This window comes from Anopheles coluzzii, chromosome 2 (genome assembly GCF_943734685.1).
Source record: "Anopheles coluzzii chromosome 2, AcolN3, whole genome shotgun sequence".
Classification (NCBI taxonomy): Eukaryota; Metazoa; Arthropoda; class Insecta; order Diptera; family Culicidae; genus Anopheles; species Anopheles coluzzii.
Genome location: NC_064670.1, coordinates 93,344,986 through 93,358,620, shown reverse-complemented (window position 1 = coordinate 93,358,620; position 13,635 = coordinate 93,344,986). Strand labels below are relative to the sequence as shown.

At 43.6% G+C, this 13,635-nt stretch overlaps 1 protein-coding gene across 1 annotated transcript in view; it reads left to right on the top strand.

The window, feature by feature from the left end:
- LOC120953513 (oxysterol-binding protein-related protein 9) overlaps positions 1-13,635 on the top strand; it is a 48,181-nt gene that overhangs the window by 31,001 nt on the left and 3,545 nt on the right. Inside the window, exons 8-9 of the mRNA XM_040373518.2 lie at positions 13-109; positions 12,946-13,583. Coding sequence (XP_040229452.2) covers positions 13-109; positions 12,946-13,583 — 735 coding nt within the window. The remainder of the gene's footprint in view (positions 1-12; positions 110-12,945; positions 13,584-13,635) is intronic.

Here is a 13,635-nt window from a genome sequence, read left to right as displayed (position 1 = left end):
CCTTCTCCACAGTGCCGGAAACGTCCTACTCGAGCTCGGAGGGCGAGGACGACTTCTTCGACGCGAACGATTCCCCGTTCACCTCTAGTCAATTAAACACACCGACCAGGTAAGTTGGCCACAGATACGTATTGTCAAATTCTACCGACACCGAACCGGTATCTTGAACTTTCGCTATCACGGTTCTGACATCCTGAACTCCTTTTGTAGGGGAGGGGAGGGAGGGCTTGTACGGCTGCTGGTTTGAGCGTCATTTTCGTGTCCTGTCAGTGTTCTTTGCCAGCATCACAAAACACGTGCTAGCTAGCTCTCTCACTCTCTCCCGCATGCGTTCTCTCTTTTTCTCTGTTTGTCTTTACTCCCTATCGAATGGAAATTATACATTTGACAGTTTCAACTGACGAAGTTGACGCCACCACCACCACCACCACTAACTACCACCGCTGGCTGACTCTTGGTTAGCCAAAGTATACTGATTCTGTCAGCATTCTGGAGTGGGAAATCTCTCGAACAAAGTTTTTCGAAACTGCGGTACGAAGCTGTCAAAGGAGTTGTGTTTTGTATGTGGTGAAGCGTACAGCTTAACCTCAAACTGTTTGAATGAAGGCGGAAGAAGGACGATCGTTTCCAACTCGTCTCCCCTCAGGGCAGGAGGAAATTTAATTATGAACCAGACAGTTCATTATTAACGAGTTATTTGATCCCGGTGTTAAGATAATTTGAAGCAGTCTGAACCCGGAGCGTTATAATATCCCCGGCAGCACAGAGTAATGAGATTAATGAATGCAATCGAAACCTGCATTGAGTTGCTCCTGCGATTAATAATTTAAATATTTATTCATTTTTTTCGGTAAATGTAACCGTATCTCTATTTTATTCAACTATATACCCGGGATCCACGTTCGAGTACATTTCCCTAATTGCGTACCGATTGTTGTCATCAATTAATAAACCATGTGGCCCCATTGATGGCGGGCCCCCTTGCTTGCTTTTCGTACCAATCCATTTTCGTCGATAATTTCATCTGCACCAAAACCGATCCACGCGCGGTCGTCGTATCCACCAACATATTCGATTGAATAGAAACGACCACTCCTAATCGTCACCCTCAGAGGAAGCCCCCTGCTGCTGGGTGCTATCGATTTGTGAAATTGCTAAACCCCATAACCAGTGCTGTGTGTGTGTGTGTGTGTGTGTGTGTGTGTGTGTGTGTGTGTGTGTTTGTGTGTGTGTGTGTGTGTGTGTGTGTGATGTACCGAACTCAGGCCTCTGAAGCCCATTATTCCGGCATGGTTTGGTGGTTGCATTGGGTGTTTAGCGGTTGTTCGATTGTCCCATCGATTTATTAATTGACGATTGCAAAATGCATGCCGCCAATACTGCTCCACGCGACCCTGTTTTACCAGTGGTTGTACAGTGGCATGTAAGGGGATAGAAAACTGGAACGCGTACCATCAATGGCGTTTATTTATTGCGCTTAGTTTATAGTAAGTGGATTGGGCGAATAGCAATTGGCGAATTGACACATCGTAACAATTGTATGGTAAAATGGGAAATAAAATGGTAATTTATTAAATGTAACAATTTGTATATAGCCGGTCTCGTAGTACAGTCGTCAACTCGTACGATTTAACAACATGCCCGTCATGGGTTCAGTCCCCAAATAGACCGCGCCGCCATACGTAGGACTGACTATCCTGCTATGGGGGGGAATCAATAAGTCACTGAAAGCCAAGCCCACAAGTGGGTACAGGCAGGCCTCGACCGATATCGGTTGTTGAGCCATAGAAGAAGAAGAAGAACAATTTGTTTGTTGGGCAAAATTCATCATGTTTAGTTTCAAAATATTATTAATTAATACTAATTTGAAATTAGTAGCCTTTTGTGCTAGAATTTACGCGACAAATATTGACGATTTTTTATCCATCAGTTCCGTAGAGAAGATTCTCATCATGGTAATGAGGGGCAATATGGGCATGGTAATCAGTTGAATCAATCCTTTTATTGAATTTTTCCCTAAAGACAATAGTTCTTACGTTATTCTTTGTTTTTACGAATTATCTATCAATTAAATTCTATTCATGACTTTTAAACAATCCATTAATGTCTCAAAAATATAAAAGAAAAGTCGATGTTTCATGTGATGCTAATTTGCTAAATACAAGGTTTTCTAAGTCACTACTGAATGTACAAATCATGATTCACCGCCTGAAAGATGTTTTTCAACAGCTGTCGCATATTGTATTGGCATCACAATAAAAATTCAGTTCTTACACATGATTTTCAACACATCACGAAAAAAACTGTCACACTCAATTCAGCTTGAAACGTGTTGTAAATCATTTGGAAGATTTTAAACATTATTGTGATTTAAATGGAACATTTGACAGCTGTTGAAAAACATCTTGCAAGCAATGAAAATATTGTTACATTTTGTTGCATTTTCAAAATTTCAGTTCTTACTCATGATTTTTAACACAACTAAAAAACTGTCATACTCAATCCAGCCTGAAAATCCAATGTTGAAAATCACGTGCAAGAACTGAAATCATTGCGATGGAAATAAACTATTTGACAGCTTTCGTGATTTCATCTTGCAAGCAATGAAAATATTGTTGACATTGGAAATGCACTCGAAAACCTCTGTAAGCATTAGATAAGGGGCAAAATGCGCATAAAGCAACAAAACATGAAACGTCAAAACATTGGGGAACTATAAAACAATTTGCATTGACCAAAGAACATGGAATTTGTACAGTAATGGCTATATTATTTTTTAAAAAGATGCATTAACTTTCTTAATTTATTTATTTACAGAGAAATATCAGATCATTTAAAAATATGCTTTTCAAAACTTTGACGTATTCTTGCAGCACGAATTAAAGCTTATGTACGAACTGGCAATACTAATAATCTTTTTGTCTCTTCAACCTTAATTCATATTTTTCTCGATTGTTGTTTAAAAAAATGTTCATATAAATTACGTGGTTTTGATACTACTCAATACATACATTTGGAGTCTAAGCTCTGTGGCTTAGCCTCATTTTCTCTTAGTGTTCATCTGCCCCACGTTTCCCTACTCAAACTTACTCACAGTATGATGAATCGAATTTTATATAAAGCTTTATTTTAGCATGAATTAATTACGTACAATAAGAGTTAGTTACATCCAATTATTAATTAACAATTGACTGTAAAATGTTGGGAGCCATCTATAACTGCATAATTTTTATACTACAATCTTATTTTAATACTAATACAAGCATTTGCATACGCCAATTTTGTTTCAATTTGTACATTATGTGTATCAGTATTCATTTTCGTTATTTTTTTCCTTCAAGAGGTTTGCGTGAATCCTTTGCGGACATGCGAACCCACTAGTGCGTGTACAGTATTTCAAAACATTCCACTAGCAGCAGCACGTGTAAAGGATTTCCGGCCTCACGCATGCATGAAGAGAGCGTGTCACATTGACAGCTCAGTATGGATTAAATTATTCATAAAATTCTCCTCTGAAAGCGATACGGGCTGGGAAAAAGAGTATAAAATGAAAGAGAGCGAGGAAAATCTTTGCTTTCCCCACAGTGATTTTTCTTCTTTTTTTGTGTGCTTTATACTTTAGGTCGCAGCAAAAGCACATGGCCACCAGCACTAACCAACAGCACAGCAATCCGTTGTGTTTTGTTGATTTTTAATTATAGCATTTCAAGCCCTCGAAACCGGAAGACATTAAAGAGTTGCAATGATTCAAAATCTCAGATTCGCTCGTACGTTTGTATGTGTGTGTATCCAATGCACCACACTACCCAAATGCAGCACCCGATTGTTGTCGTTTTTTTTTGGTTCGTTTTCGAAACAGTTTTCCGCAACAAATCATTCGCAACGCGGCAGAAGAAGTAGCATTGCATCTCGCACGAAAACTGCGGCAAAACGCGGCGTGCAGCAGCGTATCGCGTGACGTTAGCACAGTTCTAGGACCCTTTTCCTTACTCCCCTCCTGCCCACCACCCCCCACCCCACCCTTGGGCGGGCGGACGCGGTTGCACGCGGGAAAAAGTGAGAGAAAACGCCGAGTGCGAGCGGCGTGAGCGGGCACCAATAACAATAACGCACGGAAAATCTCTCTCTCTCGCGCGCCCGATTGAACCGATTCCGGTGCCGAGAAGTGCCGAAAAAGCAACCCGATTCTAACCCGATCGGGAGGACCCCCGGCGGTTGGGCTGGCCACACTGCCTGGCCCCAGCCGAGCACGACTGCCGTGTGTTTGCGGTACGGTCTGCCATCAGTGTGTCAGACGGATCGGCAGAAGCTTGGCCTCGTGCTTCGCTTGCTTCCACGTGCGCGCGGTGCGCTACAGTTCAACAACGGTGTGCCAGTGTGGCGGGGTAGTCCCCCAGTCCCTCCCCACCACACACCTACTCAGCAGTGCAAGCGAAAGGACGGAAAGGACCTCACGGGCATACGGCAGCACGCACACGACGCAAAGACGGGAAAAAACACGGGGTGGTTGGGGACTAAAGTGTCTAGTCCTTTCGGGTTGGTGTGGTGTGCGTTGCGTGACAGTTGAAACGATTTGGCGTATTCGCGTGATTGCCTGTGTGTGCCTGTGCCTGTGTGTGTATAGTGTCCGGCGTTTAAAACAAACTAACGCTCTATACTTTCCTTGTTTTTCCCTACGAAATCCGACGTCTTCCAGTCCAAAGAGATTTGCCATCGAGACTGCTATTTTCGTATCTGTGTGTTTGGGTCGTTTCTTTGTGTGTTCTGAAGCAAGAATTTTAAATTAAAAGCACGAAAGCACGAACTCCTCGTCTGCCCAGTTTTTAACCTCCCAAACAACGAATGGAATTAGCAGAAGTCTTTGCCAAGTGTCACTCGCTCCAATTCCAATGTCTGCTACGATTGTGCCACACGGAGAGGGAAAATATATATGAGGCAACGCGCGCACCGCCTCCTACGGATTTGTGCCCGTCTAAAACAAACCAATTGTCTTCCCAGACCTTGACTGCCCCCTGGGGGAGGAGTGGTGGTTTGCTCCCTCAACTTCAATAAGGTTTCGCCCCAATCAAACCTGTGCGTTGGCCGTGTACGGTTCCAGTGGTAAACTAGAGTTTCAGTGAAATCATCTGCAAGATTCTTTATCGATTGGTGGACTCCCATCATCCCCACTTACAGCCACCATTAGAGAGAGTGTGTGTGTAGTGTTTGTGTCGACTTGGAATCCGATTCCAACAGGGACATCGTGTTCCGTCTGTTCCGCGGCCGTGTGTGTTTGCTTTGGAGAAAAGCTGCCTTGAGCGGGCGGGCGTGTTTCAAAGTTCATTAGAAAGTGCTTAAAAATTTAACACAACTCCAAACGGGGAGCGACAAAACACAACCCCTTGAAGCAGTCAAGGTGTAAATATCAAGCGTTTCAATAGGAAAATCGGAAAGGAAAATCGACATCACTTTTTGGTTGGACGACACAAATTGGCCAACCTCACCACATTCTGATGTGATTTGGTACAACAATACAACGAACCCTCCCTTAGTGAGTGGTGATGATAGTCGATTGGTCGATGATAATGATGATGGTGACGATGAATGATAAAGTTCCGGAAGCCGCCGTCAGAGAAGGAAAAGCGACAACAACAGAAGCGGAAAAAATCGAAACGAAGCGACCAAAATGTGATCTTGTGAAAATCTAAAGCAATATTAGAACGTAAGAAAAGCAAAGGCTTTGTGTGTGTGTGAGAAAGAGAGAGACTGCGATAAAATGTGTGAGAGAAAGAGAGAGGGAAAGTGAAGAGCGTGTGGAGTGCAGAAACATTTACCACCACCACCACCAATCGGTCTCGCGCAAACCAAAGGCGCGTTGTGTTGTTGTGTTTTGCTGCCACCGTTCGGTAAAAAAAACACATCTGGTCAGAAAGAGAAAAGAAAAAAAAACAAACGGGGAGAAAAATCAAGCGGCCACATCATGTTCAAATCATTAGCGGAACGGTTTTCCTTTCGGCGCACCAGCACCGTGACGGCAGATAGGTAAAGATAGTTGCCAACCATGGCATGCTGAGTTGGGGGTTTTGCTTCATTTTCACTTTGCACAGAGGACGCTTCAGGTCGGGTTTTGCACAACTTGCTTAAAGAATAATTTATACAATTGGGGAACAACACCTCGTGGTGCGTTTTTCACCGTCGCCTGTGTGTGTGTTTGTATCTGCGGTGGAAATATTATTTATATACTCAGTGTCTCAGCTGCTCGTTTTGGGTTTTTTTTCTCACCCTCCTCAAAGTAGTGTTAGTAGCAGAGGAAAAGCCCTTTTTTCACCCTTTTTTGTATGTAAGGGATAGAGTTCTGTGTAGGGTAGAACTACTACTACTACCACTACTAATACTACTACGACCACCACCAACAGCAGCAGCAGCAGCAGCAGCAGCAGATGGATGATGACGACAGTGTGACGCCATAAACTAAAGGCTCTCCCGCCCCGTTTTCCCGTGCTTCCGAACCGTCCGTTTCCTTCCGCCGTTAGTGCTGGTAGCGATTTTCCATCCTCCTCCCCTTTCGGATGAAATTTTCCACCCCCAGTGAGAGAAGATCTATATGGGTGTGTGTGTGTGTCTGTGCTTGTGTAAAATGCACTGCTGTCAGCTGTAGTTTTACATACACACACACACATCTATATATTTATAGTTGTTCCTCTGCCCCTTTCGCTCTCGATGTGTGTCTGTGTGTCTGTTGTGTTGTTGCCGTCGCTGTACCTTTACGATTAAGATATTAAGAACGTGTTTTTCACCGAATACTGCACATACCACACAACCTTTATGTTTACTTTTCCCTTTTCGCTGCTACTTCTCCCCTCTTCCCCATCCACTTGAAATATCGCGCGGGGTATTATCGCGGTGGGTGGTGGCCAATTTTACGACAATCTTTCTTCATGCAGTCTCGTCGTGGTGTGTGGGGAGGTTGTTTGATTTTATTACTCACTGCCTCCCAGCTCCCGGTGGGAATTTTGTATATTTCGGTTGTGTTCACACCAATCCCCTTTTTTGGGTGACGCAGGGTGGAGGCAGACCCTCTCGCTGAGCTCATCTCGTTCGGTGGTCGGTGTACGGTTGAGTAAAAAAAGGGGTAATGAAACTACAATGTGCTAGCGAGATATGGGGAATATGGCACATGCAAATAAATGCACCATCGATGCGCTTGCATTGCAACATAAAGGTCGCCTTTCTTTTTTACCCTTTCTTTGGTTTCGTTTGCGTTTGCATTATTAAAATAGTAGGTGACTGTGGGGATGCATTACAATAAATAATGTAATGCTTGGAGCTCTCCCGCGAATTATTGGTAGGCGGGTAATCTGTGCAAAAGATGTCAATATTTAAGCTCGGAATATAACGACTTTTAGAGTCATTGGGTATGGTTCTGCAGATTGTATCATAATATTATTAAGTTGATATCATTATTTAGTCACGTTTGTCTATCTTGCGCTAGTAAGGTAATGTTCATTTGTTGAACTGAAGACTTATAGGACTCTTACCCTTAAAGGATGTGTTATTCATGGTCTCTTACGAAGTGGCAACTGCTACCCATTAGTAATAGTCATTAAAAATCAAATATTAGTAAAAGCCACTAAACCAGTGCTCTCCAACATTTTTAGGATCGTGGTCCACTTGGCTATGAAAATATATTTGACGCGGCCGATATCTATGCAGGGCATACATTTTGTAGACTTAGTGCAAAGTTTTTCATTAAAAATATGTTTAAATCTTAGTCAGGAAATAGGGGATAGGTAGGGTTTCTTTCGGTCTTGTAGAAGTTGCTGCGTGGGACCCTTAGAAAATGGAAAGTATTATATGTTGAATGATTCTGAGTGTTTTCAATACATAGGAAATAAGATTTATTTGATTATTAGATAACACAATCATAATTTTTAAATATGATTTAAAATTCCTAATATAAGTAAGAATGTACCTCAGGCTCTACAGGGTGGCGTTAAAAAAATAATACTTGCTGGTCACAACATTATTCGTTCGTACAAAACATTGATTACTCTTGAAGCACATTTGAAATGCTTGTGTTTATGGAGTTCCCATAGCGATCTTTCGACAAAGGCGTAAAGACCAACAAGAAGTACTATTTAGAACACTCAAAGCCTCCATCGAAGGTCACTTGAAACCATTACGCTAAGAGCTTTTGCTTCCAACAGGATTCAGCTCCAGTCCGGAAGGCTTCGATCGTTCAAGAGTGGTGCAAAGAGCATTTGCCATGTTTCATCAGTGCATCGAAAAGCTCTCTGCTACGTCTCCGGAGCTAAACTCTTTGGACCTAAGCATATGGTGATACATGCTAGGAAAGTTTGGGCGAAATCAAACATTTGAATTTGCATGGATCCGAAAAGAGTGAGTCACTAGTCGACACAGAGAGTGAGTGAATTGAATCTAGAAAGACTGTGTAATTAAAAAAATTCAAATAAACTATTTGTGCTGATTTGAATCCATATTGTCACTTGCAGCATTCAACTCATTCGGGCGGTTCCGTGGTAAAGTCGTCAACTCGAACGACTCAATATCATGCCCGTCATATGGGTTCAAGTCTAGTATGGACCGTCCCCCCGTAGCAAGGATTTGACTATCCGGTTGCGTGGTAATATGATATAAGTCTCGAATTCTTGTATAGAGGTCGGTATGTCCCCGCGTAGGACGTTACGCCAAATAGAAGAACATCATTGTAGGTTCCAGCAAGTCTCTTGTTGCCCTATGTCTATGTAACTCACTCTGTTAACTGCTGCTGAAGACGTCAATCCCGATAGTGGCAAAGACGTTCTACAAAGTGATATTGAGTTTACACGGTACATAACAGCATCTGTGTCGTTAATGGCCCAGATCATGAACTGTTACCATTATATGTTTATTAATAGCAACCCCATCCAACAGGCACAGAGTAGGCACAAGCAGCAGGCAAAAAGAGGTTAATGAGCTCTTGTAACGATGTACCGACAAAAAAATGGCCAAAAATTACTACTGGAAGTGGTGATGCGTCTTCTCCCCGTGGTAGATACATTACTATCATCATCACACTGTAACGTCATTTAGTCAATGATGACGCCCGGAAAGTGATTAATGTGTTAGCAGTTCTGCGAAGATATCTAAGTGTATTACATTATTGAGCAAAAGGGCATACAATATTGAAGATTCGTTTAAATAAATGATAGCTAAATGGTTACGTTAGCTCCTGAATAGAGCTTCGCTCTTAGCAATTACTCTCTATGGATAGTCTTGCCTCGTAAACACGCACCAATCTAAACACAGATAGTTCGTTTCTACTATTTTGCAAGAAAAAAAAGGATCATCATATTACTTCAAGTATATGATCGATCCAACTTTTATGTCCCTCTTTCAATAACACATAAACTAAACCTCACCGCCCCATTGACCATGGATGCGCAAAAACATGCCATCTAATAGGTAGATCGATATAAACAAAATAACATATTGTTAAGCAGCGGGGAAAAAAACGACCAACCATTAAAGAAGCCGGTGGGGTCTTTCTGTATGCGAGTGTATATCACGTACGGGTTAACGACACACGCAGCATGTTACCGGCAGTCGGGCCCACTCTCTGCAGACGTTACGTTACGGGCTCCCAGGTTTACGTTACGACCTGACGGCGACCACTTATCCTTAACTCTACGGACTGCAGTTTATACTCATTGCTCGGAATCTAGCATTTGGTGTGTGTGTGTTTGTCTGTGTTCACCATGCAAAGACATGCCGTTATTCCACCCCCGTCGGGAAAGCCTCCCCAAAACTTCCACCATATCTGCCTTACACTACTAATCACGTCCCATCTTTCCCTCTTGCTCTTTTCGTGGCACCCAAAAGAAACGGTAGTGGTTATCGATTTGCTTTACTTTCCACGATTCAGGTACATTACACCATCTCACTTTACCATCAGGCTTACACTGCTGCGTACAGAATAGGCACGTCACACTGCCATTTGCCTGTTCGGTGTTTGCAAAACCCGTACACGTACCGCGTACCCGGTGCTGCCACCTTGCCACCGGATTGGCGTCCCCCTTTTTCCTTCTTGCTGCGTCCCCTAGGGGTTTGTTTGTTCTTGTTGCACTCTCTCTCAAGAGGAACTGCTTCCGTGTTCTTGTGCAGAGTTTGACGGTTTGTTAGAACGGTCATTTTTCTTTTCCCAACTTTTCCTTCCCAGCTGCTGCTGCTTCTGCTGCTGTTGCGTGAGCTTTTTTTGTGATTTCGCTTTGCTTTCTCCATTTTTTTGGTTCTGCGCTTAGTAAACGTTACCTAACTTATGCTTGCTAAACCCGGCACGGCTCGACGGTGTGTCCTTCTGTTCGTTGTCCCTAAATCCTTCTCCAGTTGGACGGGCGCAAGTGCGAGGCAGGAGCAGGAAGGGGGAAAAGGTAAAACAAAACAAAAAATCACCCACCCCCCAGGAATTCCTATTTGTTTTGCGCATTATGTATTTTCTCCCCATTCATCGCCGCGGACGGTTCAGCACACCGCCAGCAGATTGCAGATTGAAATTTATTTTATTTCCTTTTTGCTTGCTCACGTGGGTCGTGCGCGCCCACGTTTGCTGTCCGCAGTGGAGCTGTGCTTACTGCGCCTGGACGATGGATGGCGGCGTACTGTGCGAATATTTATGTTGCCGATCCCGTGGTCAATTATCGGGTGTGTTGTGTGTGTGTGCAGGGGGGGGGGGGGCACACGAGTGGCCCAATACAAATGCAATACAAGCGGATTATAATTTATCGCAAAAGGATGATTGGCAATTCATACGCGCCATCTAGAGAGAGGTCTGCTCCGTACGAAATAATGAATTAAATGGGCCCATTCGCTTAACGTTTTCGGTTGTGTTGTTTTCAAGTGAGCTTTCGACGTTCGTGCTGAGCGATGATGCTTGAGTGCATAAAAAAGTCCAATGAATAATTCAGAACTGTGGACTGACAAGGAAAAAAATTAAATTAAAAAAATCGACTGTGATTTCCAAAGAGAAGGATTTAAAATTGTACCAAAAAAAGTATTAACGCTGCATTAATTGAACTAAAATTCTATACCCTTAATTGCCAAACTTCATTTCTAGACTACTCTGTACTGTTGTTGGAGAATCTGCTTTTTTTTGCAGATCGGAACTAAATTCTTCTCGGAATGAAATAAAACGTGTAGATCAATCAATGTACTTCCATAGAAGCAGATTTGGCCTTTATATGTACTTGTTATGGAAGGGACGGTCCAGTTGTGGGAGCCATCGTGTCTTTCGAATAAATCACCGGGCCACTCCATCGGGGTACTTCCCTACACATTAATACATATTATTTGGTAATCTAATTAATGAACAGCAAAATCTAACGTTGTTTTATTCAAGCACAAGTAGGTACCTACAAAAACCTACTTCGCAAATTTATTCGAACCTTCTGTTAAATTGCCTGTTGTTTGGAACGAAACATACTTATTCGTTTTGGAACGAAATTCGCAACGAAATCACTACACTATTACTATCGAGATTTAGCGTCGTTCGGTTCCAGGATCGATTAGTTCCGTTATCGGAACAGGTATAAGTACATCCCTGTTAAATAGGGAAAAGTTCCAGGACTGGCATGGGTTCAGCATCTGGTATGGGTTCGATATCAGTTCCAAGACCTTTATGGGCCCGGCATCAGTAACAAGGCTGGTATGGTGTTAATTTCAGTTTCAAGATCAATATGGGTCCAGTATCTGGTGTGGATTTGGGTTCAGTTTTGAGGATCGGTAAATCTGCTTCAGTTCCTGGTCCGGTATGGGTTGAGCATCAGTTTCAGGACCGGCATTGATTCGGTATTAGTTCAAGGACCGTTAATTCCGCCCGATTAATTCCATGGGATCAATATTAGTTCTAGGGCCAGTTTGGGTTCAGTATTAGTTCCTGGACGGGTATGAGTTCAGTACTAGCTTCCGGGCCAGTATAGGTTCAGGATTGCTTCCATGATCGTTATGAACTCAGTATCAATTTCAGAACCAGTATATGAGTTTAATATCTGATTCAGGACCGTTATGGATGTATGATATGGAAAATTAGTCCAAATTCAGATCTGGTCATGGATTTTGTATGAGTTTGCAGGAACGTATGCGTTTTGTATCAGTTCCAGGTTCATTATGAGTTCCAGGACCGATATGGGTTCAATACTAGTTCCAGAACCAGTTTGGGTTCAGAATCATTTCCAGGACTGATAAGAGTTCAATGTCTGCTCCAGGACCCTTATGAGTTCAAAATCAGTTCCAGATCCCTATAGATTTGGTTTGAGTTCCAAGACATTTATGGGCTGGGTATCAGTATCATGACTGGTATGGAGTTAATTTCAGTTTCAGGAATAATATGGGTCCGGTATTTGGTATGGATTCAGTATCAGTTCCAGGACTGGAGGTTCCGCTTCAGTTCCAGGACCGTTATTCATTCAAAATTAGTTCCAGATCCGGTCATGGAATTGGTATGAGTTCCAGGACCGTATGAGTTTAGTATCAACTTCAGGATCGGTATGAGTTCAATATCAGTTCTCGGATGGGTTTAGGTTACACATCAGTTTCAGGGCCGGCCTGAATTCAGGATCAATGCCAGGACGGTTAGAGGTTTAACATCAGTTGCAGTACCAATAAGGGTTCAGGAATTGTTTATCTGCATGTGTCACTTGTATTGAATGGACTTCTGGGTATTGCGTTAAGCAGCCCTGTAACCTGTCCAAATAAACTAGCAAACATCTAAGTATATTTAATTTCTTGTTTAAACAAAATCTCACATTGTCTGACATGTGTAATTTTTGTCATAAATTCTTATGAACATACGTTTAATGTCCCTTTTAGCATCAAATTAGGCGCTTTATAAAATATCATTAAAATATTATTCCTCTAACACTAATCTTTGTTCCACGCTCCTCTCGCTCTGTCTCTCTCTCCCCCTTCCAGCAACACACGCACGCTTTCCGAGCATACGGGCCGCCTGTCGGGAGAGGAACAGTATGCATCGGCCGAGGACAGCACAAGCAACTCGCTCAAGAAGCAGGACACCATATCGGCGGGCCAGAGTGGGCTCGTGGCCCCCCTATTGGTCGGAGCCGGTGCCGATGGTGTTGCGACACGCCCCACACTGCACGAGACCGGCCTGCCCGCCGCCGTATCCGGGTCCGGTGTGCCGCGCCGTTCGTACGACTCGAAAGCCCTACCGATCCGGACCGATGGCAGCCTCGACTACGATGCCTTATACGAAGACGAGTCGGACAACGATCTGTCGATGGAGTCGCACGGTTCGGTCGTGACCCATCTGCTGTCGCAGGTGAAGATCGGCATGGACCTGACGAAGGTCGTGCTGCCGACGTTCATCCTGGAGCGGCGGTCGCTGCTGGAGATGTACGCCGACTACTTCGCCCATCCGGATCTGTTCCTGCGGATAGCGGACCTGAAGGAGCCGCGCGAACGCATGATCCAGGTGGTGCGGTGGTACCTGAGCGCGTACCATGCGGGGCGCAAAAGTTCCGTCGCGAAAAAGCCGTACAATCCGATCCTGGGCGAAATTTTCCAGTGCCACTGGGACATTCCGGAGCTGCGTAAGTGCTAGACCGTGCGGGCGAATGGAAAAGTGGAAGAAGAGGATAGTTA